The following is a 27503-nucleotide window of genomic DNA, read 5'->3' on the forward strand; positions in this document are numbered from 1 at the left end:
TCTCATACACGCACACGCACACACACACACACACACACACACACACACACACACACACACATTTGCCCTCGTCTATAGTTGCCTATTTTAATAAAAAATATTTGTCTCTTAAACAAAACTAAACCAACATGTTTTTGTAGATTAAATGTTCAACATATAAGATTTACCTTAAGTTTTAGGACAGTACATTGGAGAAATCAGATTTGACAAACAACTTTAACCTGCTGCAGTGTGTTTATTTCCCCAACCAGCCATCCTGCAGGAATAACACACTTCAAAACCCTATCAACACATCATCCAGCATTGCTCAGACACCACACCTTGACAGTGAACCAGGATCGAATAGCCTGCTCTGACCAGCTGTGTAATGCCTTTAATCATCAGGTTTCACACTGTTCTGATCCAGATAGGCTGTAGACTACAGATTTGACTTTACACACCTTGCAGGAAACGACATTTGGTTTCTAGTAACACAGCCCCTCTCACATGTTCTTTAATTTCTCGGCACGTTACATCACTAAATGAACAAAGATGCGTCTTTTTATTCTGAATATACTTTGAAAGTTGAGTTTTAACTGGAACTGTCGCTACTGTATCCCATTTTTACAGATAGCATCGGTAAAAGGTGGTGAGGTCTTGCCGGCGCTCAAATTATAGTGTACTGGACTTCAGCTGATTGTCCTTCGGTCTGCAGCGCACAGCCGTGTCAGTGCGCGTGCATTTACAAAGCAGCTGGATCGATGTTGTAGGCTTCTCGTCTCAACATTTTATAAATAATTTAGATATAGATGCTTATACCTTAAAAATAATAATGTTGGGCACCCAGATAGCTCAGTTGGTAGCGCGGGTGCCCATGTATAGAGGTTTACTCCTCGACGCAGCCGGCCCGGGTTCGAATCCGGCCTGCGGCCCTTTGCTGCATGTCACTCCCCCTCTCTCTCCCTTTCACAACTTCAGCTGTCCTGTCCATTAAAGGCCTAAAATGCCCAAAAAAATAACAATGTTAGATTCTTGTTCCATAAACGTGCCTGCTGAATTTCTTGTTCTTAATCAAGTTGTCCTATAATAAGAGCTTGATTCCAAAACATGTCCCCTGAAATCTATTTCTGACAAATCAGTAGTTCAATAAAATCCGCACATGCTCCTTGCAAAGACAAATTAAGCACCTGTGCCGCCATGACCTATAAAAGCGTCAGTGAGAGGGTTAAGAGTTTTGGTCAAATCAAATTACAACTCATTTGGCAAAGTAAGATCTCAAGATTTAATCCAAATGTGACATTTCCAAGTGCAATCCTGTCCTGAAGTGAGGAGTCTGTACACCAGAGAATGTAGGCCTAACTTGCTAAAAGCATAAATCATCAGTGTCGACAAGTTACTTTAAAAAAGTAATTAGTTACAGTTACTAATTACTTCCTCCAAAAAGTAACTAAATTAGATACTCAGTTAAAAATTATAAAAGTAACTAGTTACATAAGAAAGTAACTAATGCGTTACTTTCAAGTAAATATTTAAATTCTCAAATGTGACCCCACTAACAACCTTCTTAACCTTGTTCTTCTTAAAATATATGTGCATGTTCAATTATTTATGGTAAATCTGAATATTGTAAAGAAATAGACTCTTAATCACATCTAAACTATTTTACTGTTGCTGGGGGTCTAGCCTTCCATCAAATGCCATGTACGTTTCATAATCATAATATTGACTAGTTCTCAAATCATATTTCATCTTTTTGCGTTTCAGCCTGACTGCCTGACTGACTCAGAGCGTGCATGATGGAGAGATATTATTGCATTATGACCAGAACCAGCTCTTAACCAAACCACTCAGAGCCAAGCCTTCACCACAACCGCATGTTCCGCTCCAGACTGGCTGCTGAGCTCAGAGGGGAAAGCCCGCAGGAGAGCAGCAGCGTGGACGCAGCCCGGCCGGCAAGGTCGTTTGTTTTAATGAATATTTCCATTTAGTGGAAGTTATCTTTGATATTGTTTATAGCGAGAATTAAAAAGTGTTTTTATGATTCTTATCATTTCTATAAGGAGCAGGTCAAGAAATCAGCTAGGATTATGATGGGTGTTGCTTACAAAATGTATATTGTATAATTAAAGTTGTTGTAACCATACAGCAAAAGTAAGATTGTTGTGGGTGCTCTTATGGGAAAATACATTGGCAGAGCAGTACACTAAAATAGTGCCACTTTCTAACAAGTCATCCTTTATAATGGGGTGGTATATTGCAATGAATGTCTTTTATTAATGTCTGATAATTTACTTGTTCTTCATAAATAAGCTAAATCCATTAATAAGAAAAAGGTTGGGGTTGTTAAAACATCCTTTAACTGTTCAGTTTGTCTGGTTAACTGATCAACCAAACGGATTTTTCAAGGCTCACTTTGTTTTCCTGTTTTAGGAGTATAGCTGGTAAATCAGTTCAGTCCTTTATTGTCCCCTCGGGGGACATTTCATTTGCAGCAGAGGGCAAACCCACAAACACAACAAACAAGAGGACATGAGACAGACGTATCTCACAACAATTACAAAAAACTACCACACTAAACATTTCAAACATTTCACTAAGACATGAAATCTTATAGCAAAGATTTTTTTTAAATCCTGACATAAAAAGTTGAATGTCAGTAAAAATCTACGAAAAGCTCTCCCCACGGTAGTGATTCAGCTGTGGTAGAAATGCTTATTGGCCAACAATGGAGGACTCTATGGTGTATTCAGATTGGTTATAGTGTCCTCCCTTTCATTTGTTGATGGTTACATGAAGGCCACCCAAAGCTTTGGCGTAAATCCTAATGGATGACGCCTTCAAACACAATGACTCAGTAGGACACTGCAGACATTTAACATACACATGTTCTCTTGTGATTTTTTTTTGGTCAAATGTCCTGCCTATAGAGACTGCCACAAATACAGATAAGTTATTCAGGTGGGTTTTTAATTAAATGAGGTCATTAAGAGCAAATATGTGGGACCTTTCTCAATCTTAAAGAATAATTCATTTTAAATAATAAATGTATTCATTAGCACGATTGCCGTACTGTTTAGTTAAAAAACATCCAAAACATCAATGTACGAAAACATAGCGGACAGCACGCAGCCGGGAGGGCATGAGATGGGAGGTCTCCAGGCTGCAGCCATACCCGACTCAAATACCCTTTTCGGTCCCGATGATTATTTGTGAAATTCTACAAACGACAGCCTTTTTGAGTCATTTGAGAAGGAAGGAGTTGTAGCATGCAAGCTCCCAAATTGACGCTCGTCTGAGAAATGGACAATGACTGAGGAAGCCTACTGACGAGTCCATCAACCAGTTCACGTGTTGAATTTATTATATGTGATGTGTTAGTGTGCTTTGTTGAATGGTCTCGATGTTTTATTGTTTTATTTGATGTCATGTAAATACTAGTTCACCAGAGGAGTAACTTAGTATGTGAAGTAATGCAGTAATGCAGGAAGTATGCATTTAGTTTCCATGCTTATTGTATTTCCACGATGTTAGTGAGGAGATCTACTGAAATGGCCCCCGTAACAGTGGAGTGTGATGTGTAAGATGAGAAGGCTGAGGTTAGTCATGTAATGTCATGGTTGTAAAAAAACAATGGCTATCTGTACCTCTTTGCCAAGCACAAACCAGAACAGAAGGCATCTATAAATTGTTGGGGAGGGTAGTGGCATTCTTTCACAATCATTTTGGTATTACTGGTGAAGGGAGGGTCAAGTCCTTTTCAACTAACGACCCTTAACTCCGCCTGGAGCCCCTTCAATAAAAAACAAACAGTCCCTAAGTGACATTATTAATGCAGGACTTTTACTTTTAACAGAATAATTTTACAGTGAGGTATTAGTACTTTTACTAAAGTAAAGAATCTGAATACTTCTTCCATCACTGGTGCAGGCATGTCTATTTAATTTGGTTGCCTCTTAAAACATCAATAACTTAATTACAGAGCAGAGACAGGGCTAAAAGACACCAACTCCACAAATCAGTGCTACAGAATAATGAACCTTTTGACCTAAAAGACCAGAGTGACCTCCAGGACTTGTTGCTTCAAGTTGGCATTGTTCACCAAATAGCTGAAGCTCTCACTGACCTGCGTGGTAGGCTCCACCAAAGTCTTAAGGGAACTTCTGGAGCAGTTTTGTGCTTTATTGCCTTTTTTCCAAAAAGCCAGACTGGGAACTCAGACTGGTGATATTTTTTAGATTTTTGATTTGTTTTTTTTCCAATAGCTACTGAACAAATAAGAGGTTTTGTTAGGAAATAACTATGAAATGCCAGTAGTTTGTTTATCCATTCATCATACAAGGAAATGTCCAATATTTCTTCAATATTATTAATTGGATGTTGGCTAAAGTTGACCCTGCAGATGGAATGCAGATTAAACTAATATTAATTATGTCTAGTGTTAAGATTGTGCTAGACTCGATTTGCCAGACCATTCACATGCTGCGGAGCGGAGGAGGGACTGGCTAGTCCACGCAGAATTCTGGGATGGGAGAAAAACTTGCTGATTTTGAAACTGATCATAGTCAAACTGACAATTTATCCAACATAATGTCTGTACTAAATTTCATGCAAATCAATCTTAAAGTTTTTGAGATATTTTGCTCAAAACCACAAATATCAACCTTATGGTGGTTGTTAGGATAGTTGAAAATCATGAAGGTTCATCAGACCAGCATTTCTGTGGACAACTTACTCACGCTAGGGTTCGAATCCAACCCAGGCCCCTTTGCTGCGTGTCATTCCAGGGCACACGCTCCCTCCTTTGCTGTCATTGAGGATCAAAACCTCATGCCATAAAAAGTGTTTCATCCCCCCTGTAGCGAGCCTCACCAACGAGTCGGCAGCCCGGCCGAGTCCTGCCCCCTGTGTTTTGTCGGCAGCCCGGCTGACTCCTGTTCCTGTTGCCTTGTCGCCGGGACCCATAACCTGGCCCCGGCCCAGCCGACCCGTCGCCTACTTCCAGGCCAGTTACCCCTTTGCTTGTCCGGCCCTCAGAAGCGTTCTGCCTTTGTCGATGGCCACCAGAGGGGGTTTGCCTTTGCCAACGTTCTCCAGAGGGGTTCCGCCATCACCACCGGCCGCCAGAGGGGTTCTGCCGTTGGCTGCCACCTTTGGCAATGGCGCCGGCTGGCAGTGGGAGTCCTCTTTCTCCGCGAGTTGCCAGAGGGTTTCCACTTTCACTGCTAACCGCAGCCCTGGTCCCCAAACCTTGCTCCTGTTTCTGTTCCCCATTTGCCCTCTCTAGGCTCTTTGCCCACTTGTGGACATTTTTTGGTTTCTGTTCTTTGGGCCGTCTGGGAACCGTCTTTTAAGTCCCATCCCTCAATAATTCCTGTTGTAACCTGACAGAATTTGAGAAGAGTGCAATCTATTGCTCACAAAGTTGAAGGTTGTTTCCGTCTTACAAAAGTCACATGGGCCCACTTTAAGACAACCTTGAAACAAAAACCAACTACTGTTGTGATCAGGATTTAAAAATCAAACTTTTTACCAGCCATTTTGCTTGCCTCATAGAGGTGAAAAACAAGAATTGCTGTTTCTCAATGAGAACTATATCCTGTTCTATTTATGGTAGCCCACTCGTGGAGATTGCATCTTGTCTTCATATCAGTAACATGGAAATAAATTTGACCCGTTCTCCCTCCCGCTTGGTCAGTGGCTGCCCATGTGGGACTGCTGGGATTGTCACGAGTAATAAAAAAGCAATAGGGGGCCCTAGCTGTCAATCATTGTCTTCCAGTGATGCGGGCCCCTGATTGGTCCTGGACCGTAAGCAACTGCGTACCCTGTTTACCGATAGTTACAAGTCTGAATCACTCAGTTCTCATTTTCTGTTGCCAATGTGGCAGGTAGTAACAGTGTTACCTGCCAATTGCAAAATTCATCCGCATTTGGCGGCTGGCTGGGTGTTAATTGTAGACCCTGGTTGTGATGAAGACGATTATCAAGTCTTTACTCAGACGTTACTGTTTCAGTCAAATAATTGATGTATTTATCAATGTAATTAAACAAATTCATGAATTTCTAAATACCATGTCAACTCTTTCCTATCATTTAGTTTTGTGAGTTCCACCACACATGGCTGAAACCATAATTAAGTCAGGCAGTGAGCTCATGCATGGACCTGAATGAAAGAGACTAATTTAATCACTGCATCATAGACCCTTAAACTCTAATGAAGAGTCTAAATATAGCAGAAAATTCCTCCGAGACAGGGCACAAGTGGTGGCTGAGAGTTGTATGTCATATCCTCTATTTGGACTGATAACCGAACATGCTGTGAGCAAGAGTTGGGATACTTAACAGCACAGAGCAATCGGGCTACAAATTACCAAACTGTACATCAACTTAAGTCTGTTTTTAAAGGTATCTATTTCTCAAACTTGTAGGCCCCCCCTGTGACTCATGGTACACTGTCATGCTGTTGTGGTAAGTGCTGTGCGTCACTGCACTGTGCAGCTCACTGTCAGCCACAAATGCAGAGAGCTAGAAACAACTCTGTTAACTATAGTAGCAAATCATTTACTGTAATGTGAAACACAAACAGTGCTGGGAAGGATACTTTCAAAGCATATTCCGTTACAGAATACATGCCCAAAAAAGTCATTTGTAACGTATACCGTTATGTCTTAGTCACGTATCTGAGTAATTTATTCTGAACACTTGAACTCCTTTCACAGTCAATTACATTTTTTATTTGAGTGTAAGACTGCGGCCATCAAATACTTCTTATTCTGGTGTGTTCTTCTGTTCCAACTGGCTGAATGTGTACATGAACAAGCAGATAGATTTTTGTATTTGTAGGCCCGAACAATCAAATAAGCAGTTAGCCACCTGATACAACTATAAAATAGCAAGGTGACCAGTAAAACTACAGCAAAGACTACCCTTGGCTAATTAAAAAAATAAAGGTATAACTATACAAGCAGAGGTTGCGACGCACAGATATATTTAGTTCTCCCTGTTCTTTCTTTAATGTGAAATGCTGTTTGAATTTCCAAGATAGAAATGCATTCCTGCCCTGGCTCTGTTGGCCCCCTACTCTACCGCTATCAGTCATCACTCAAAAAGCTAATTTTTTCATTTTCATAATGGGGCTCCCGGGAAATGCATGGAGTTGCCTTTATTTATTTATGTAGTGAATAAACTCATGAAACAGAGAAATATTGTCACGTAATCAATTGATTTCAACAATGTAACTATTCTACCAACTTGTAACTCTAACGGAATACAGTTACTCATAATGTGTGTTCTGAATATGTAACACCAATGAATGTATTCCCCAACACTGAACACAAATGACACTTGGAGTATGTCAGGTGTTTCTATTATGTTTTGATTTTAATTCATAAAACCGAGTGGGACCTCCCAAATGTTTCCCTCTCTTATCAACACCCATTTAGTTTTAAAGGGGATTGCTTAATGAGGAGACACTTATTCCTGCACCATTCTGTCAGAGGTGATGAGTGTGTGACCTGTGCAGTTGTTCTGCTCTGGGATCAAGTCTGTTTTGTATTTTCAGTAATTGTTGTAGCAAACAGTATTTAGTTTTTGTAATGTAAGTTCATTAGTTCATATTAAACATGCATGAGGTTAACATATAAAGAGACACTTAAAATAACGGATGATGAGTCTAAATTGAGTTGCACACTATGCCTATGTTGATTTATGCTGTTGTGGAAGGGACTGCATTGTGATTTAATTCCTCCTTAGGTTGTATGTACCTCTTATCCTGTATAAATATACCATTCATTTAACTGTCTGACTAAGAATCATACCAAGTTTATAAAAAAAGTCTGTCAAAAACATAAAACTCTTAAGAATGGGGATACCAATACTTATATTCAACAAAAATAGATTTCCGACTAAACATAACCATGAACATGTTGAATCATGCTTTAAATGCTACACACATGTATTAAAGAGCAGATGTTCAATGTCAGTAAATATTTTGCTGATAAGTATCAACAATTTGTAACTTGGCAGACACGTTAACAACCTTTTTTTGTTAGGCTGATAGAAAATGTTCTCCTAGCAGCATAACATTTCTTTCAAACATACTTGCTGTTGCCAATAAGTTAGCAAATTCTAATAATTATAGAATTATTGTCATCAGTGCTCGGTGCTGATTTACTGCCGTCACATTAAAAGCACCTCTTCACTATCTGAGTGTGTTTAATGGTTTTGCCTGCAGTTAAAGTTAACATAGCCCTACTGAGTCTACCTGCAATTGTGAATCCAAATTAAAAAAATAAACACATGGCAAAGGTTAGGAATCTTAGCTCACTAGTCTCCCTGACCCTGGGCACTGATTACCTTTGAGATTACCGTTGTGTCCCTTAAACGTGTTTTTCTGGCCCCTTTGGAAGTTATTTGTTCTCCACTCTGCTCTGCCCTTCTTCAAAAACCCCGAAGCTAATACATAAAAGAATACATTGATTTAAACAATAAAACCACTAACACATGTTTTCTGTGAAAAACGTTTTCCAATGAACAACTTTTTAAAAAGAAATTACAAAGTAAATTGAATATTTTCTGTTGTTCTTTTGGTCTTCACACATGTTCACAGTACAGGAGGACAATTCAGCTCAGTTGGGACGGAGACAAAAAGATCACAATCATTTTCTGGTTTGTCCTTTTCACAACTCCATAAATTGAAACTAACAACGGCAGCTATAACACTGAAAGTGGATTATTATATAATATTATTGTTGGCTACTGGGTAACACCAATTTTACTTACTTTAATAAAAACAAATGGAACTGGCGCATTACTACTTTCTAATTTGGAACAAAAAAAAATGTGAAAGGCATTTCAATCCAAAATACTCATTAAAGTGGATGACTGTTAACAGATCTGGGTGTGTCTTTTTAGTGCATGAAAAAATGAGTTGTGGGTCCAAGATGCATCGAGCATTTTAAAAAGTTTAGTGACGTTTTTAGTTTATTGTCTCCGTGGGGACATTAGGTTACAGCAAAAATCACATCTCAAGCCATAAAGACAAGAAAACAAGACAAAAATTTCTGATTTTCAGACATATAGAAATCACTACATATAATATAGACCAGGACACTCATGCAAGTTGGGGAAGAGGTGTGTTCCAGACCAGCTGGGAAAACAAGAAAGAAATACCTCATTACCACATCATTAATGATTAAGGTAGTGCAGTAGCTTCAGAATTAGCCACCTAAAAGCTGCATCATCTGGAAAGTAAACTTTTAAGGACACTCATACCAGTGTCAACATTAGCCAGAATGGGGTTATGTGTGTGTTGACAGAAGCTGTGCCCGTCTTAACTCTGCGTGTAATGTGTCACTGGAATCCTCAAAGTATTTTGATGGGTCTGACCTTGGAGTAACCGTATGCATGCCCAAACATCCCTCCCCATGTGGGTACATGGGGCTTTCTTTAATCCTTAATGAAGAAAAAAAGCACAACTCTGCTCTAAACCCCATGATCTAAGGACAATCTATCAAAGGGTTAATCCCTGCTGGAGGGATAGTGACTTGACCTGACGAGCCAGATGGTTTGTTACACAGAAACATCTAAGGAGCTAAACTGTCTTTCGTGCCTGCCATTGTTGTTTTGAACGAACATCACGGCTGTCACACACACCTAAAGCACGCCTGTAGCTGCCAGTAGCTTCTCACCGGACGCTGATTGGAACATCTCTCCAGACCTAGTAAACACAGAGCACCATGTGGACATTCACATTGGCTGCCTAATGTTTCCTTGAGGGATGGATTTTCGTTGCAGGTACCTAAAATAAATTACCACTATTTAAAGCATATAACCATGAAACAATACTGCCCTGCAGTACATTTGTTCTGTACTGCTGCCATGAATCATCCACTCACGAAAGTTGCCATTGTCGCCAGTGTAATTGGCATTAAAACGTCTTTTACTTATCTTTGAATCGTCCCAATCTTTTTGTTGGTTGCTTGTTTCAGCCAGACTCTTCAGCACAGTAATTTGCTGCCACATTTTGAACTTAAATCCAAAGAAACGGCAGACTTGGTTAAAATGTAGGGGGAAAAAAAGTGGCAAAACTACTGATGAAACACTCAATTCTCATTGGCTACCTGCATATGTGGCAGGTAGATTGACAGATTCCCTTGCCAATGGCAAAGTTCACTTGCATATGGAGTGTGTTTGGGTGTACTGTTAATTTTAAGGTCTTGAGACAGATATCTCTCTAATAAATCAGGATATCTTTGAATGTGTGCGGTGTGGTCTGAAATATCTTAAATGAATACTTCCTTTTGGAGTCACTGTTAAAGCCAATCAACAGCTGGGGAAAAAGCCAGCCTCCTGTGTCCTAATAAAGACAGTCAGAAAACTACAAGGATGTCAGCCGCATAAAAGCTTGCTGAGTCAAGAGACACTTTAGTCCAATGCTTCATTGTCACACGTTGCAGAATCCATGAATCCATGAATCCAGATAGCATTTTCTCATTATTTGTCAATCCCTGATGCTTTGATTAGCCTGTGTAATTTTGTGTTTATTTATCTTGTGATTCAGCATGGACAAAAGGATGTAAAGGCCCAGTCTCAGTAAGATGGATTTTTGTATCGGAGCATTTCATCTTGGTTGTTTCTACCACAACTTGACGTTGCAACTACTGTAAAATTTGCCAACACATTTACAAACTCAAATCAACACACACATGCACACAACAGCAGGACCGGCTGTCTTCGCTTGCATTTCTCTGGAAGGGACAACTAATTCATCTCTGAAAAGAAAGACTGTGTGCAGAAAAAACAGGACACGCTTCAATAAGGTTGATTTTTAGACTTTGGTTTTGAAAAGAGTTTTGACCCTGCAGATCAGCAGATACTGGTGGACAACCTTTCATTCCTTCAACCAGAAGAAGTGAACAAAATGTGGCATTCTGTTCTCAAAGGTCAATCTGTTTCAGACAGATTCATTATTTGAAGATAAAAAATCAGATTCTTTTGCAGACATTTTGGGCAACTCGCTCCCTGCAGAATGAAGTTAAAAAATACATTTTATTAGCTGATCCACATGCAGTCAGAGCATATTTTGAGGCATCCAGGCACCCACACACACCGTGTGTTACCTAATTTGTGAGCCACCGGTACATTTACTCGTGACCATGAGCACACAGGTCCATGCGCAAAACATTATGTAGGTCCAAAACACAGGGATTGATTTCTGGAGGGTGAACCAACCTGTGGAAATATTATCTGTTAAAGAGTGAATGCTCTGACTGCCAGCAACTTTTGATCCTAGCAATTATGATTCTTAGTTGCAGACTGAAAATTCTGAACTGTGAGAATTTCTGCACTGCACACGGTGATGGAAAGGGATTGGGGCCCCCTCAGTTCTTGGTATTCACTTCAGCAGTTATTGCTTTGCAGTCATTCACATTTTCCCATTTCCTGTTTCCCACTTCCCATTTCCCCCGTTGGCAGCATGTGACCAATTGCAAACATAGCCAAGTCTATTGGCAGCAGAGTTGCATATTTTGCAATGATAATATTAGACAAATACAAAGAAGTTAAACACATAATCCACCATGGCCTTTTACACAGGGAGGTATGGAGGTATGATTTCCCTGATCTAAATACAGTATGTGTATTTTAAGAGATTTGGACAGCAAAAATTGGATCACAATAGCTTTAAAACCATATCAGTGGGAACTGGGACTATTTTTGGACATTCAAATCAATTCATTGATGAATCAAACAATTTTTCAGTGGCTTTGCTAAGACCCCACGGGGGATTCAGACACTGACACTCGGGATTAAATATAGAACGTTTTTTATTTGGCCTAAACCAAACTTGTTGCATGCAAAGCAGAGTCTTTGAATGGTGAGCGGATGGGATGGCCATTCAGGGTAAGTTAAAGTCGTGGTGGGGGGGAAGCGCTGCATGCTGCTGAGTGTGACGGCAAGTAATAGCGGGTGTTTAGCAGGGGCTAATCTTGCATTGCCAGACATTCCTCCACAGGACTGCGAAGCAAGATCTGCATTGTCCACACAGCATTCTGGAATGTGAGAAAAATGTGATTTGGTTTATTGGAATTTCTTTAAACCAATCACAACTGTCTTTGGTGGTGCTACGTGCCAAAAGGACCAAAGATGCCTCTGCAAAATAGTGGAACAAGTGTAAGTCCAAAGGTTGTTTTAGTCGTGCAACAGAAAACTCAGATTGGACAGATAGTATAGCTAGCTGATAGTTAGTTGACTGACATGAAATGAGGGACATCCGTCAGAATTTTGTTGCCACCTGAACAGTCCCGAAAATGAAAAGTTGTCGATATAGACTAAGTAGAGGCAAACTAAGCTCAGGTTCTGGGTTCTGGCAGACACTGGCAGTGGAAGAGAATGTTTCCATCATATTAACACCAAAAGACCAATTCAAGTAACATTCACTAGAGCACAAGGGCCTGAGAGTGGAACCATCTGGCAATGAGGGAGTATAACACAGGGGTCCTTATACAGAGCCTGATGACAAACAGGTGTGCCAGGTTGTGATTGCTGAGCTACGCCCCTGCTGACCTACGCCCCTGCTGAGAAGCACACACACATATGCATGGACACCCACACACACAAACACACACACAGGGAAACAAACACAAGAAACACTGAGGATATAATTTCGAATGATCTGTCATGTCATCTTGTCATGTCCTATCATTCACTAAGACACAATATTTGAGGATCTGATGTCACACACAGGGGGCACAGACTGCTTTCATGAATCATGAAAGTGTGGCGGTGAATCACAAGTTTTGCTCCTCCTAAACTACAAAAACGAAATAGAAATCCCAAATAAACCAACTTTTATCTGACATGTACATGACACGACACAACATTTACACAGTATCTCCAAAGAAAATAAAGCCGCAGAGGGCTCTGTCCATGGTGCTGACTGTGTCAGCGTGTGGACAGCATGCAATGACAAAGCATCTACAGTACTGGGAAGAAATAATTACAGTTAACATGCTAAAGTACCTTAATATGATAATGACATTACTAAAAAGTTCAGGAGATGCTGGTGTAGGTAAGGAATAAGTGTAACTGTGCTAATGTCAAATGCTTGTGAGTATGCTCATGTATATAATCAATGGTGCTCTGGGCAAAATGTTTGTAAACTGGATTAGATCATCAATGGTAATCTGTCCAATATGTGTGTAAACTGGATTAGATAATCAGTGGTGATCTGTGCAATAAGTGTGTACAACTGGATTTGATAATCAGTGGTGATCTGTGCAATATGTGTGTAAACTGGATTAAATAATCAATTGTGGTGTTTGCAATATGTGTGTAAGCTTGTTTAGTTCATTACCCTTAATGTAAACACATGATGAGCTGGTACTGACAGTTTACATGAGTATGGGACAGACAAAATTTCTAAAGACAGGTTTAAGAGACAAACGTTGTGAAACAACTGTTGTGAGTGTGATTGTGCAAGAAGTCGTTTGAGAGTTTAATGACTTATAGGTACGCACCTCCCTATGGGAGCAACTAAGAGGCGTGGACATGCTTGAGTGTCCCCGGAGGCAAAAAAGACCTGGCCGCTGCCCAACCAATGGGACATGAATATGGGCGGGTAGAATAGTATATAAACTGTACACACTTTCTGTGGAAAACGAGAGTGAAGCAGAACCTGTCTATAACTGTGAAAGCTGTACTCAACTGTACCTTATTGCTCCAGACTAAATATGTATTAAATGAGAGAAGCTGAAGAGACGCTATCCTTTTCTCAAAGAAGAACTCAACAGTATTCAGCAACGAAGAAGTAATATTTGTGCAATAGGCCCTTTTCATGACGGACATGTTACAGCAGGAGAGTAATTAATAATGACTGCGTTCCATGTAGTGTCCCAGGTCCAAAGGCTCATGAACAGGGCATGAGGTTAACTGTTTTGACCACCTGCCACATGCCCGTTTCCATGTAGTTACATAGTTACTGATATGGTCATAACCACTAAAGTGCTCAATTACCTATTTTTGAGGAGGAAATAAACTACAATTTGTCGTCGCAAAGGCATGGAGGAAACCCACTACACCCAAGGGCGTCTCGGGGGAATGTCCGGGCAAAGGGAACTACCACACAGATCAACACTGCCAAGCATCCTACTCACCAACACCAGATCAATCACACACAAAAGGGATGAGCTACAAATACTTATGAAACTGCTGTGTTGTGATTTTCACAAACTCCTGTCTGAATTTAGAGACAGGGTAGGTCAATTAAAACAATGTCTGAGTTAAATACGCATCTTGTTGTCACGTAAGCATGTGCTTTACTCTGCATGTGCGACTCCCAACAAAGATGGAACAGAAGTGAGATGCCTCACTCTGTAGCTAAAACAGAGAGCTCAACACAGGGTGAAAAGAGGAGCTACAGCAATGTGCAGTCCAACCTAAACATGGTATTTTTGGGAAAATGAAACTATGTAAACCTATTCTGGTACAACCTCTAAATACAATTATGCACCTGAAAATGAGCATAATATGTGCACTTTAATGGTTTGTTGTTAAATGTCACAGAGTTGTTAATTAAATACTATGTTTTTGCAATGAGGTCACAGAGGGTGATGGTGTTGTAAGACCAAAAAAATTAGAAACACCTCTGACTATAATGTATCGCCACCAACTATTCCCTCCCCAGTGCTGCAAAGGAATGTCTGGCTAGTCCACACAGCATTCCGGGATGGGGGGGAAATGTGCTCTTGTTTAACTGCGTTTTTTTAAACCAATCATAATTGTCATGTGCGACACTAAACGCCATACAGTGCCACTGCAAAATAGCTTGTGGAAATTAACTTGTTTTGGTTGAATATGTGTATATTCAAAAGTTGTTTTAGTCATGGAACAGAAAACTTAGATTGGACAGATAGTCCAGCTAGCAGTCTGGATTTACCCTGCAGAGATCTAAGGAGCAGGTAACCATAGTCCTCAGAAATAGACAAGAGTTTAGAATGCCAACACAAAGAAAGCCCAGTGTAACGGATATCCGGCCTAAATGAGGGTGATCCGGCGGTATTTCCAACATTGTGTATATAGACTAGCGTCAGACAGACGGAGGAAAATCTAATCTTTTCATTGTTATTTAAGAAGGGGAACATTATGAGCTGCTGTATGTGTGACTATATGCTTGTATGACCTGTAGGAGAACCCATACATCTGATTATAGTATTCTGTCTGGCATTGGTCTGAAACATATCCTCTTCCACATGCTGGGTGAAGGGCGTGTCACATTTCGGGTTGCGTGCGTCTTGTATGGAGTCATTGTTCAGCGATTATACTGATCTTATACGTAATGCTGGTTATGTTCCCCCTGTTGCTTGCTTCAAAATAAAATAAAGTATTTTATGCTTTTTTGGAAAAATGGAAGGGAGGGAGACCATACAAGTACATAAACAGACACAAGACAAGGGACCAATCACACACACGCAAGCAAAAGAAAAGGCTACAGGATTGACTTTAAGGACTCAGCAATGCTGTGCCAAGTCTCCAAAGTCTTCCCCGGGGCACCACCCACACAATCCTTAGAGTAACTTTTCAAGTGCAGGTACGAACAGCAAAACATTTTATAAGAAATAAAATGTTTATCTGATGTATTATCTTGCTAGCAGGTACATTTTGTTAAAAATGAATGTATTAGCTAACAAGACCAAAGCCTTGCTAGCTATTTGTTAGTTTTGCATTGGCCATTTCTACTGATGATTTGGTCACTGATGGAACTATACTATATATTGCTGGTGTCCAGTAAATAAATAAGACAATAAATCTCCTCAGCCCATAAAAGAAGCATTTTATCTGTCGGTTTGTCTGCAAACTTGAAAATCCCCAAACATGGAAATACCATCTCCCTATTTTTCAGGCAAAATTCCTTCAAAAAAACAATCCTTCAATTAAGCAATAGCTCCTCACAAAGCACAAACAAGCAGTGGGCAAAAGACTATAATTATATTTCATCATAATGAAGTTATGCAGACATTGCAACTAAAACAGAAGATTTCATCAACCCTTCTCTGGTGAGAAGAGTACATAAGTACTGAAGCACTGACACAGTCTCAACTTTAAAGCCCCAGTCAAGGTTAATTGCTTTGAACATCTGAAAAAGAAAAAACAAAACAAGGATTTCTGTAGAAGCGTCAGAGTAATGTGTGATTAAGGAGCCGAGTCATGACCCATGACGGCCACGCGGTCCAAACAAGTGACACATCTGAGGAGGATAGTAAAGATGGTGGCACCAACTTGTCTGATCAAGATGTAGTAGCACGACCACGGAAGTTCCCATTCGCCATGCTCTGTAACAAAACTCATATTAGTCCATTATGCTATAGTCAAGCTAAATGGGTTTTGTTTAGCATAGGTACTAGATTGTTGGCCGGGGTTGTAACTTTTAAATGAAGCATGAAGGAAGTAACTCAGCCATTCAAAGTGTCATCGACTCAGTTTACATTAGTACTCTCCCATAAGGGCGGGAGTCATCAAGTATTCAACTTCATTTCTTTCTTATAACTGAGGAAGTTGCAGTTTTGCTTAAAAAAAATCATGTTTGGACAAGGAACTGCAAACCACAAGAAGTTTGTTATTCTACTGTGTGCCAAAATCAAACCATTAGTTGTGTCAGTTAAGTCAGTTTAGTCAGATTAGAGGCAACCCAGTTAGTAGCCAATATCTGCTCACTATTACTGATAAATCATTGGTTGCGTACATATGGCCGGATATGCAATAAAGTATAAACGGCTGTATATACTGTGAAAGTTTTAGAAGCAGCCTTTTTATGTGATTGACTTTTATTGTCATTTTAAATATAACGTCTACTTTAACTGTCATCTGATAGTTTTCTCTTCCATTGTTTACATGAGTTAAAACTATTTGGCAGGTATGTTAGATTTCTTTTAACTTGATCCTCACTTTTGATATCAGTTGGGTGGAAAAGTTACGTTGATTTTACATGCTGGTACGTCTGTGCCCTGCATACATTTCTGTGCCCCATCTACTTCGCTCCTCAAATTAGCAGCACATCTTCTGGGACTTCACTGCAGAGTACCGTGTTGTTGTTTTTTTAAATGCTGCCCATGTGGTTGTCCTATAAAACAATGCCATTGTTTCAAAAGGGAAGGTATTGTCTTGCAAGTTCTCTGCTATTCTCCCACAGCAGCAAAACGCCTCATGTGCAGAAGCAGTGAGCCAGATGTGAGGTAACGGAGTGTTTGTTACTGACAAATCCTTACCCTCGTATTTGTTGTGGTGTCTGCATCTCACCAAATGTGTGAGAGAGAGAGAGAAAGTAAGAGAGCAAGCACATCGGTGGTCAAGGGAGCTAGAGTGAATGATGATGGAGGGAGCCATGAACATGGAAGTGAATCAGAGAAATAGAACATTTCGGGATTGTTTCAACAATGGTTATGCTCTAAACCACAAATAATAAACACCCACACCTCAGCGGAAAGGTACTATGAGCAAATGCAGAGCGTCATCTGTCCATTTGTGTGTCTGTCATTTAAACTTCTGCACCTGATGGGCAAAGGAGGAGTTAGGAATAAGAATAGATCGCACAAACAGGCCGCTGTTGGGGGTTACACACCCAATCGGGGCCCAAAGGCTCTTGGCTGACACACAAACATCCCACACTCAGAAAAATAAGAAATCAGCCAGGCAAAGGGCAGGGTCTCCGCAGATACCGACACCACCACACACTTAATTGTTGATTAAGAGGGATTATTTGTCTATTATTCTCCACATTGTTTTTAAGGATAACACTGTATATTAAACCTTTAAGCTATAGAACTTATAATTAAAACACTGCATACATTCTGTTCCTATGCTAACGCCATGACAAAACACCAAACCTAATATTGGACCTCTGATATGTTAATTATTGAGACAACTGCATTTATGAATCCTTTGGCTGAGTGATGGTTCTCCACACACAGTGGCAGGAAATGACAAAACACATGGTATTATAAAGCACCAAAAAAAAACAACTTTATTTACAAAAACCAACCACTGCCCCCATCCCAAAACCTCCAAAATTCAGTGACTACTGAGGAATGCTATGTCTGTGCCTGTGGCTGAGGTTGGGAATTTACAGAACTGAGAAGAACACCACCCAGCGCAAACCTTCAGGGTTCTTCCACCCACTTATTTAGTCTGAGTTCAGCCGTCGAATAATGCCACAGTATGGCAACACTGCCTGAACCATGGCCTAAGGCTTAGAGTGGGTTAGTCGGTGGCTTCTTTTTGCTTCCCAGTTGCAAGTAAGCAATATGCTTTAATGAGCCTGGGGCCAACATGTTGTGAGACAGACAGGTAGGGCGAGGGGCTAGGACTTAACAATACCATTGTGGACTATGGTATATGCATCATAACATAATTGTAATCAATACGCATTAAACAAATCATAACATACAAAAACATGCTTGTTTAATTTAGCTAAAATCAAAGAGACACACAAAGGGAAATACACCTTCTTACTAAACAAAAAACACTAAAAATATTCTCAGCCTCAAGTGTCTTCTGTCCAGGCAGCCTGACCTCTACAGTCCATAGCTACCCTCCCCTTCTTAGGGTCCGCATGTGTGTGTACTCTTAGGGTGCAGACAGTTGCTCGTCACGCAATTGGGTGCGTGGGAATTGTGTTCACACCGTTGTACGTATGAATTGAGGGAATTTTGGCAACACAATCTTGCAATGTATGAGATCTGAACTGCCAAGTTTCCTTGCAAAGGTGTTGCTGCGTGTATGTGTGTGTGAGGTTTCTGCTGACAACAGCACAGGGGAGGTGTGAAAAATGTAAGAAAATTCTCGGTAAGTGAACCGGTAAGTATGTACATGGGGAGGGAGATGACGTCAATGCTGTGTTGGTGTATCTTCACAAGCTTATAGTTTTAGTTAGTTAGTTAGTTATAGGTTATAGATTCCGGGCTTTTACGTTGGCAAAGAGTTGCATGTTACTGCAACTTAACTGAGCAATATATGGGAATAACAAGCATGTAACAGCTTGTGGTATGTTTTCCATGTAATAAGGATCATGTCTACCCACAATTAACCGTATAACAATCCATAAGTGTTCATCAATATCTGTGTACTGAGCAGAGACATACTGTGGAAAAGAAGGATGTGTGTGAGTGTGAGTGTGTACGCGTGCGTGGGTGTGTGCGCGCGCGCGCGCGCGCAATGTTATTCATGAGTGTGTCTCTGTGCATCCCTGACGCATAAAGATGTACGCCTAGAAGGCGTAGCGAGTGCGAATGTCCTCCAGTTTCTTAGAGACCTCGGGTGGCGTTCTGTCCAGCTCTTCCGCCACACTTTTCTGCTTGTGAGGGTCCATACTGTTAAATTGCTCACAGAGATCTCCGTCAATCACATTCTGGAGAGAAAACCCGAGACGACAAAAAATTATGAAATATTCCACATCTGAAGGAGATAAACGGATAAGATGAGATGTTTACAACAACAAAAACACAAGTGTAAAACAAATGCCAACCTTCACTGGGAAGTAGTAGGATCTAAAGCTGAGATGGTCTCTGCCACACAGTGGGGGGAACTCAGAGCGCATGTGCATCTCTAAATGCTGGAAGAAGTCATGGTCCTGAAGAAAAAGACCAGGAATAGAGCGAAATAAGAGAAGAAAAAAAGAAATTAAGCAGCCAAAAAAATTACAATGAGGAAAAAGGAGATGAGAAAACAAATTTTGTCTAATCAAATTTATCAATACATGACTGCATGTATTTTGGGGGCCAAAATGATGCCTTATGTCTTTTTGTCTGTGTGTCTTACCTCATGCGAGGTGAATGGGACCAGTATGCCAATGCCTCCAGACAGAGTGGTGTAGACCATGGACTCAGAACCCCCAGGGATCAGAGTGGTTTTCTGGAGGGATAACACCGTCTCTCCTACGTGGTAGTTCATTATCACCTCAGCCTGGAGAGCCAATGAGGGAAGAGAAAGACAGCCATGTGTTTTGTTGTGTGGAAGAATTCAGTCTTATGATCACTTCAGCCAGACACAAACAGATAATATACTGTATATATATATACACACACAGATAATATACTGTATATATATATATATACACACACACACACACACACACACACACACACACACACACACACACACACACACAGATAATATACTGTATGTATACAGATAATATTTAAGGGGGGAATGGTACCTATATTTGCCCTGAACCATTTGGTACAGGTCACTATCTACACCGCGGCCCAAACAATTACTGTAAAAATAGTCTATTTATGTCTAGTATTCAACCTCACGGAACAGAAATTGTGGAACGTAGATTTTACAGAACGTTTTGGCAGCGCACTATTTGCTGTCTATCAGCTGTTTAATGCTAGTTGTCGTGGCCCGGTTAGTCAAGCTAAGGGCGGCAAACGATTTTTTTCATTGTCGATTAATCGGTTTTTGGAATATAAAACTTAAGAAAAATAGGTTGTTTGTCCACAACAATGATATGTGGTTTACGTTCATGGAAGAGTAAAACAAAAAATGGAAACTGGAATCAGAATTTTTTTTTAAATAAAAATAACTCAAACTGAATACCTAATCATCAAAATGGTTGCCAGTAAATTTAATAGTTGACAACATTACATGTCATGTCAATTAGCGGACACTTTTATCCAAAGCGACTTACAATTGTTATATATCAGAGGTCGTATGCCTCTGGAGCAACTAGTGCATGTGTCCTTACTACTGCGCCATCACCACCACCACCAACACCATCAACTAACAGATTCATCTTTACAGTTCTAGTGAAGCTCAATAGACTAATTATTTACTTATTTATGTTCAAATGAAGCCGGTTAGATCCTTGGATAAACTTTTAATGTCAACAACACCAGAATGTGTCAATTATTTTTGTAAATAACAGCTACATTTTGGAAATTCTCCAAACTGATAGAGTAAAAATGCTCTCAACCAAATGACAATTTCTTCTGATCAGGCCAGTCACTTCCAGTATGTGGTTAAGGGCATTTTTATTCTGATTGGGCTATTATTCTGATTAGTGGAATATGAGGACCTGTGACCGTGTAACAGGAAAAACCCTAGGAGCTTAAGTAAGATATTAAGGAATCAGATAATATAATAAGACAGCAGATGTGTCATTGAAGCCATACAAGTCCCAAGATCCTTCTGCATGTAAGTATAAAGTACATGAACAGTGGCCTCTGTACCCAGGTCACAAAGAAGACAGTCATCCTCTGCTTAGAGGAAATTTGTCCAGATGGTCAAATCTAATCCAATAATCATAAAAAAAAAGGTTTTGCCAATAATTAGAGGTCATAACCAGGGTGTAACCTGGGAACAAAAGCAGCATTCAGGGCCAATATAACCACAGTATTAGTCTGAGTAAACTGCATTCAGGACGTATGACACTGATGCCATGAGACCAAGAATACGCTCAAGATAGACAACTGAGGGGGAAATGTACCGAACTTAGCTTCCCTCTGGTGTGAAACAGGTCTGGATGAGACCAACAACGTCTCCTGAGAGGGGATTAATGAGCCCTTCTCAAGATTAAAAATAAACCCCAGAGCACAGACATAAGAAGTCAAAGGCTAAACCATATGCCACTTACATTCACATTTTTTTTAAAATATTGCTTTGGATGTCTTTTGTTTTATTTTAAAATGGATTTTTTTTTTTTTTTTTATTATTCAATTCGGTTATAGAAATGTAATTTATGGTGCTGTTAGATTGCTTCTAGACCAGCCCATTAATAGAGGTCCGTGCCTTCCTGTGGGAGACAAGCCGGGGAGCAAACGCCTTTTGACCGCAGGGGAAATGTTTATGATTGGCTAAAACGCCAACAAATATGGGTTGAAACAGAATATTTTGTTAGATAGAAACAGGTTGAGAATATTGGAAATGTAAACGTTTGTCTTTTTACCCTACATTTTGAGTTTGGTACTTTACAACACTCAGCCATTCAAAATGTTTTGATCACACGAGTTGGAAACAATCCTACGCAGCTACCACTGGGATCCGATTCTACACATAGTGAAATACTAATTGTATTTGTGTAGCTTAATCTTGTTCTTCAACTTGCAAAATATTTTGGGTTTTAACACAATGAATAGACATGCAAAAAGGCTTTTTGTTTCTTAAATTTTGAGGAGCTGAGGAAAGTAAGTCAGCCCAGACTAATGAAGTCTTGGGGAAGGACACCCAGCTGCCCCCACCCACCCACACGTTTGGGTTTAAGACAGTCAGTCTTTTCCTTTTACTCAACAGACAGCTGTGTCTCCCTGACCTTGATCCTTTGAGATACATGAATCAAATAAAAGTGGAATACATCTAATTTAATGAAAAACCGCATTTAGCCCAGCCATGTAGTTCATCCAGCCAGATGTGCTCTCTCTCTCTCTCTCTCTCTCTCTCTCGCTATATAAACGCAGACACAGATACATTTCCAAACACAAATGGAATTCTCAATAAATGTGCACAGAGGCAGAAATAGCTGACAAACAATGTGTCACAATGACAACTGGGACCAACTCATTATGTCTACATTTGAGGGACTTTCCCGGTCCATCTGCTACCTAAACAGTTTTTGACCAGAATTTAAATATGGGATGAGTGTGTGTATACACACACACTTGCATCTGTGAGTAGGTTAAACTTGTGGTTCACGATGTTATGCACTTTGTGTATGTGCATGTGCACTGTGTCTCTGTGTGTCTGCAGTTGGAGGTAAGAACAGTGGAGGAGGCAGAAGAGTGCACAGGCCCAACATTTTGGAATGAATCATTCAAACCAGCGCCGCCTGGGCAGGTTTTGTCTTTGTTAATGTCTTTCATACAGCAATAACGTTATATCTTTCCGACCGTGACATTTCCTGTAGACGTTTATAGTTTCTGACTGGGAACCCAGAAATTCCGACATTCCATGTAAAGTTGAACACAACAAACATAGTCCGTGACTGGCATCAATGGGGTACCGAAAGTCGGAAGGAAGCGGCAGAGTCCTAGTTGAGGTGACTTTGTCAGATAAAAGAAAGTGCCTTGCAATGTAAGGTGGTAAAATACGTACATTGACAGTTTATTAACCTCTTCAAAACCACTTGAAAATATATGCTTTTCTTGCCTAAATTTTTACCCCCAAAAAAGTGATGCAGTTTCCACATACTTTGGCCGTCTGGGATGACCCTGAGGTCATTGGAAAGTTAACACTCTCACTTTGTTGTTTCTAGTGGCAGTGTGACACTAGGCCTTACTGACACAGGGTTAAAGAGGTTAGAACTCAGAATTTCTATTTCCGTCCAAGTAAATCATCTGTAAAATTAATAAAAAACACTACTGTAAGCATATCAAAAGGGCTACATACAAAAATAGTACCCTAGCCACATGTCTCAACTTAGAACAAAAAAAAATGCAAAAAAATGACTTATAAAATGGATTTTATATGAATGTATTTCTACAGATATGTCTTTGCGTTTTTTCTTATTTCTAAAAAAGCCCAAGAAGTGCAAAATGCAATACTTCTGAAATACAAAAACACATCTACATCACTCAGACACATACCTGAAACAACTACATAGATTTATAGAAATAAGTAATCATAATTTGATGAAATGGTGAAATGCCATAAGAAGTCCATATTTTTGCTTTGACAAAGCTGGAGCCCTCACAGGGTTACATTTTTCTAGTCATGTTTGGCATCAATCAACTCGTCTTCTTATTGGCAACATAGAATATCTGTCAATATTTAACCACGACCCTCCTCTGTAAACACTACTACTTAATTGGCTTCCACAAAGGATTTCTCAGCTTCCAGTGGAGGGATTGGCTAATATTGGCTGTCACTCGACTCCGTAGACTTCAGGCTATCCATCTCTGTATAGAGATTCAATGTGGCTGCTTCAGGACAGACGGTAGAAGCGATCAAAGTCCCAAAATGACGGACTGTTCAGCTTTGTTTACGAGGAAACTCGGCCAGAATTTACAAGACTGTAAGGGGAGCAGCTCGTTTTGGATTAAAAGGAATGGATGTACTTATTCTTTGAACTATTGGCGATGTAGGAAAAAAAAAGTATATGACGATCTTTCACCGCTGTGGATAAAGACACGAGGACAAAGGTAGGGATGCATGCTCAACTTTAGACAGAAACAGTCTGTTTTGTGTGTGGGCTCAATGGAATCATGAGACTTTAAGCTTTCTAATAAAGTACTGCATGAGCGGGTTTGTGACGATTTAATGCTTGCAATTCATGAATGAAGAACACATAAAGTGGAGAAACGTGCCGGCATCGGCACAGTGGTCGTGGAGAAGTTAAAGGGAAACATCCCACGAATTTAAAAATAGCCTACATTTGAGAAACGAACACAAGGAGGTTAACCTAGCTTACCTTAACAAGGTAAAGGAGAACGCCAAGCCCCTTTTCCCCTAAACAGAAGCTAACCCTGGTAACACTACGGGTATGGATGTATGGATATGTAGGGCCAGCAGCATGACGGAGACAACCACAGGACAGAGAAGACTTAAGGCGTGCTTTCACCAGCAACCATAGCTGGTTAGTAAATAGGCAGGAACACCAAAAGTGGAAGGGAACGTGGGTTAATATGTGGATTATGGAGTCCGACCGATAAAGGATTTTTAAGGCCGATACGAATACAAACATTTGGTTATTTAAAAATCCAATACAAAAATCCAGAAAAGCATTACAAAACATAAACAGATTTCCCTAACATTAGTTATTTATGAGTTCTCACTAAAATAAAATGATAATAATTTGTTTTATTGTGACAACAGAACAGAGGAACATCAAACTATATTAAAGGTCTGATAAAAGAAAATACAAACTTAAGATATGAAACTTAAAGTCCTTTGAACAAAACAAAAAAATCAGTGTTGCCACGAGGGCCATTGTAGAGCCCCCTCTGGTGGACAAATTATGCAACGTCAACACTCATGACATAGTTGACAGTTTTTTTTTTTAAATATTCATTTGTCAGAATCATTTATCATAATATATATGTATATAAAAATTGGGCATTGTGAATGCACATACCAATGTATCGGAAAATGCCTAATATGGGCCGATAATATCTGTCAGGCTCTAAACTGTGAACCTGGTTCCTACAGTATGCTAGATATTTTTTGTTTGTTTGAGACCGCAGACAAAAGGGAAAAAAATGTAGATTAATGTAACCGTGAACTGTTTGTACACTTTCAGAAGCCTCAAAGGTTTGACGGTTTTACCTTCTGTGATGCTCCATTGAGGAGGCCTCTGTCCCATAAAGCTTTGTTCCCTGTGGGGTCTTCATCCACATCATCGCTGGTGTTGGGGGGAAGACGCACCTGTGCAAATTAAATAAAAAATTAAGACATGAATTTATTTAGCTTGTCAGTCCAACTGGGCTCCGGAAGTTTTTTTTGGTGTTACGATCACTGTTGATGTTTTTGAGTCAAATGCTACAAAGAGGTATTTGTGCCTACTCTCTGCCATTAAATACAAGTCAGATATTCACACACCCAACACTTTGTGTCCCCAGACTTACAATGCTGATGTTCCCAAACTTGTCAGCAGAGGCCATGGTGTCGTAGTCGAGCAGACAGGCCGTGGTGACCCAGCGGGGATATGTGTCATCGGCAAAGATGATGAGCTGGTTCTCGTTACGTCGGTAGCGAACCCAGAACAGGCTCTCCTGAACATCCGTCACAATCACACGCTGGCCAATTGTGTAGATGCCAGTCACCAGGTTGGGAACGTGCTAAATATGAGAGCAATAAAGTCATGACATGTATACTGTGGAGGAAATTTGCATTTGTTTGGACAAAGGAAAACACAATGTGATGTAGTCCTGGTCTGCGAGCTGTAGTTTGCAGTACTATCCATCGTTCTAGTTTTATTTAAAGCCAAACCACCAAAATGTACCGTAGTTTGCTGAAAATCATGTCAATCAACCAGAAACACATGTGCGTTTGTTTATGAATTTTTGAGAGACGAGCGAGAAAATGGCTCCAACAGAGGAAGTGGTAGATTATGATGAAGACATCCTCCCAAACTCCTCAATATCTTCCACCTCAATGTCACTGCCCTCGCTGTCAAAACCCTCCTCTGTCGTAGCCAAAAGACTGACGAATACAAAATGCTGCGTCACGCAGCAGCCGGCAGGAGGTTCAGAGCTGCGCAACGCAGTAACCGGCGGTAGACGTGTCGTCGCGAAGCATCCGGCAAAAACGGGTTAATACAGGTAGATTTGAGATTGAGAAACCTTATGACTTCTGAGCAGCTTTGCTGACTATGTGACTGTCAAATTCACATCAAGACCTCACAGAAAACATTTGTGTTTGGGTCCTTGGCTTACCTTGTTTTCACACTTGCGAAGCAGCTTCTTTTTGCCCAGGTCATAGATTCTCAGCAGTTTCCCAACTCCCACCAGGACTCGTCCCTGGAAAGGAGCAATGGCCAAAGGCACGTCCTCTACTGGGGTCTGCCAATCAAAACACAGAATTAATGACCTGCAGCTAATTAGATCATTTTAGGCAAACCTCACATGCATTTAGGTTGAGTCGCAGCAGCTTTGTTTAAACAGAAATGGATCACATTTCCACCCAACATGCCTTCCTCATACACTGGTACCCAAAATTGGCCAAACAAAATTGTCACTTATCTGGGGATAGCAATGTTCTTTTCTATAATGTGACAAAGCCATGTGATTAAACATTGTTACATTTAAAAAGGTCCAATGACACGGTGCTCTTTGGATGCTTTTATATAGACCTTAGTGGTCCCCTAATACCATATCTGAAGTCTCTTTCCAAAAATCCAGCCTTGGTGCAGAATTACAGCCACTAGAGCCACTCCCACAATGAGCTTTCCTTCGCATGTACCATTTATGTAGCTTTTGTTGCCACTTTGCTTGTTTGAAAGCCATGTCTCTCTCATGGGTGGGCCAAATTTTCTGGGCGGACAAAGCAGAGAAAATGATGCCATCTTAGCCATCGTGAATCTATTACGGCCTTTATATTAAATATCTCAGTATAGGACATTAGTTTTATTAACATTAGTTTATTTTGTAATGTGTAGGTATGTAGAGATCTTTCAAAAGACATGTTTTTGTTTGGACAAATATACCTGCACAAGTAGAAGTTGTACATCTTGTTCGTTTGCCATGTTATTAACATAATACACAAAAGTATTTTGTCGATCAAACCTGTTTTTTAGAAGGAACATTCAAACGTCATTTTAGACCAGTATACTGACAGCTTGTATGTGTATTGGATTGATTAGATGAGATGAAAATTGAAATCAGCCATGTGTTAGCGCCTTTCACATTTGTTTGTGTGTTTTCCTCCCTCTTGTTTTCAAGCTGAACAGCCACAGACAAATTTGCTGTACGGCCGAGCGCCACCGATTCAGTTGAATTGGCCGAAAAAGGCTGAAGAAGGCCGATGAACTAAATTCTTAAAATCAGATTGTAAAGAAAGAATTGAAAATCAAAAAGCAAAGGTGAAATTGAATTTAAAAC

At 40.2% G+C, this 27503-nt stretch overlaps 1 protein-coding gene across 3 annotated transcripts in view; it reads right to left on the bottom strand.

The window, feature by feature from the left end:
* Window positions 1-17967: 17967 nt before the first annotated feature.
* The window catches only part of sf3b3 (splicing factor 3b, subunit 3), a 31720-nt gene continuing 22184 nt past the window's right edge, over window positions 17968-27503 (bottom strand). The window contains exons 22-29 of one of the 3 annotated variants that reach the window (XR_004657443.1): window positions 26340-26465; window positions 25530-25742; window positions 25231-25329; window positions 19789-19932; window positions 19496-19600; window positions 19227-19378; window positions 19002-19042; window positions 17968-18958 (exon numbers count right to left, since the gene is read on the bottom strand). Coding sequence is in view for 2 of the 3 variants with exons in the window: in XM_034878047.1 (XP_034733938.1) it covers window positions 19238-19378; window positions 19496-19600; window positions 19789-19932; window positions 25231-25329; window positions 25530-25742; window positions 26340-26465 (828 nt within the window). In the remaining variant the exon portion in view is untranslated. Of the gene's footprint in view, window positions 19043-19184; window positions 19379-19495; window positions 19601-19788; window positions 19933-25230; window positions 25330-25529; window positions 25743-26339; window positions 26466-27503 lie in introns of those variants that run through there. The other 2 variants (XM_034878047.1, XM_034878046.1) reach the window with 2 other exon arrangements.

This window comes from Etheostoma cragini, chromosome 8 (genome assembly GCF_013103735.1).
Source record: "Etheostoma cragini isolate CJK2018 chromosome 8, CSU_Ecrag_1.0, whole genome shotgun sequence".
NCBI lineage: Eukaryota > Metazoa > Chordata > Actinopteri > Perciformes > Percidae > Etheostoma > Etheostoma cragini.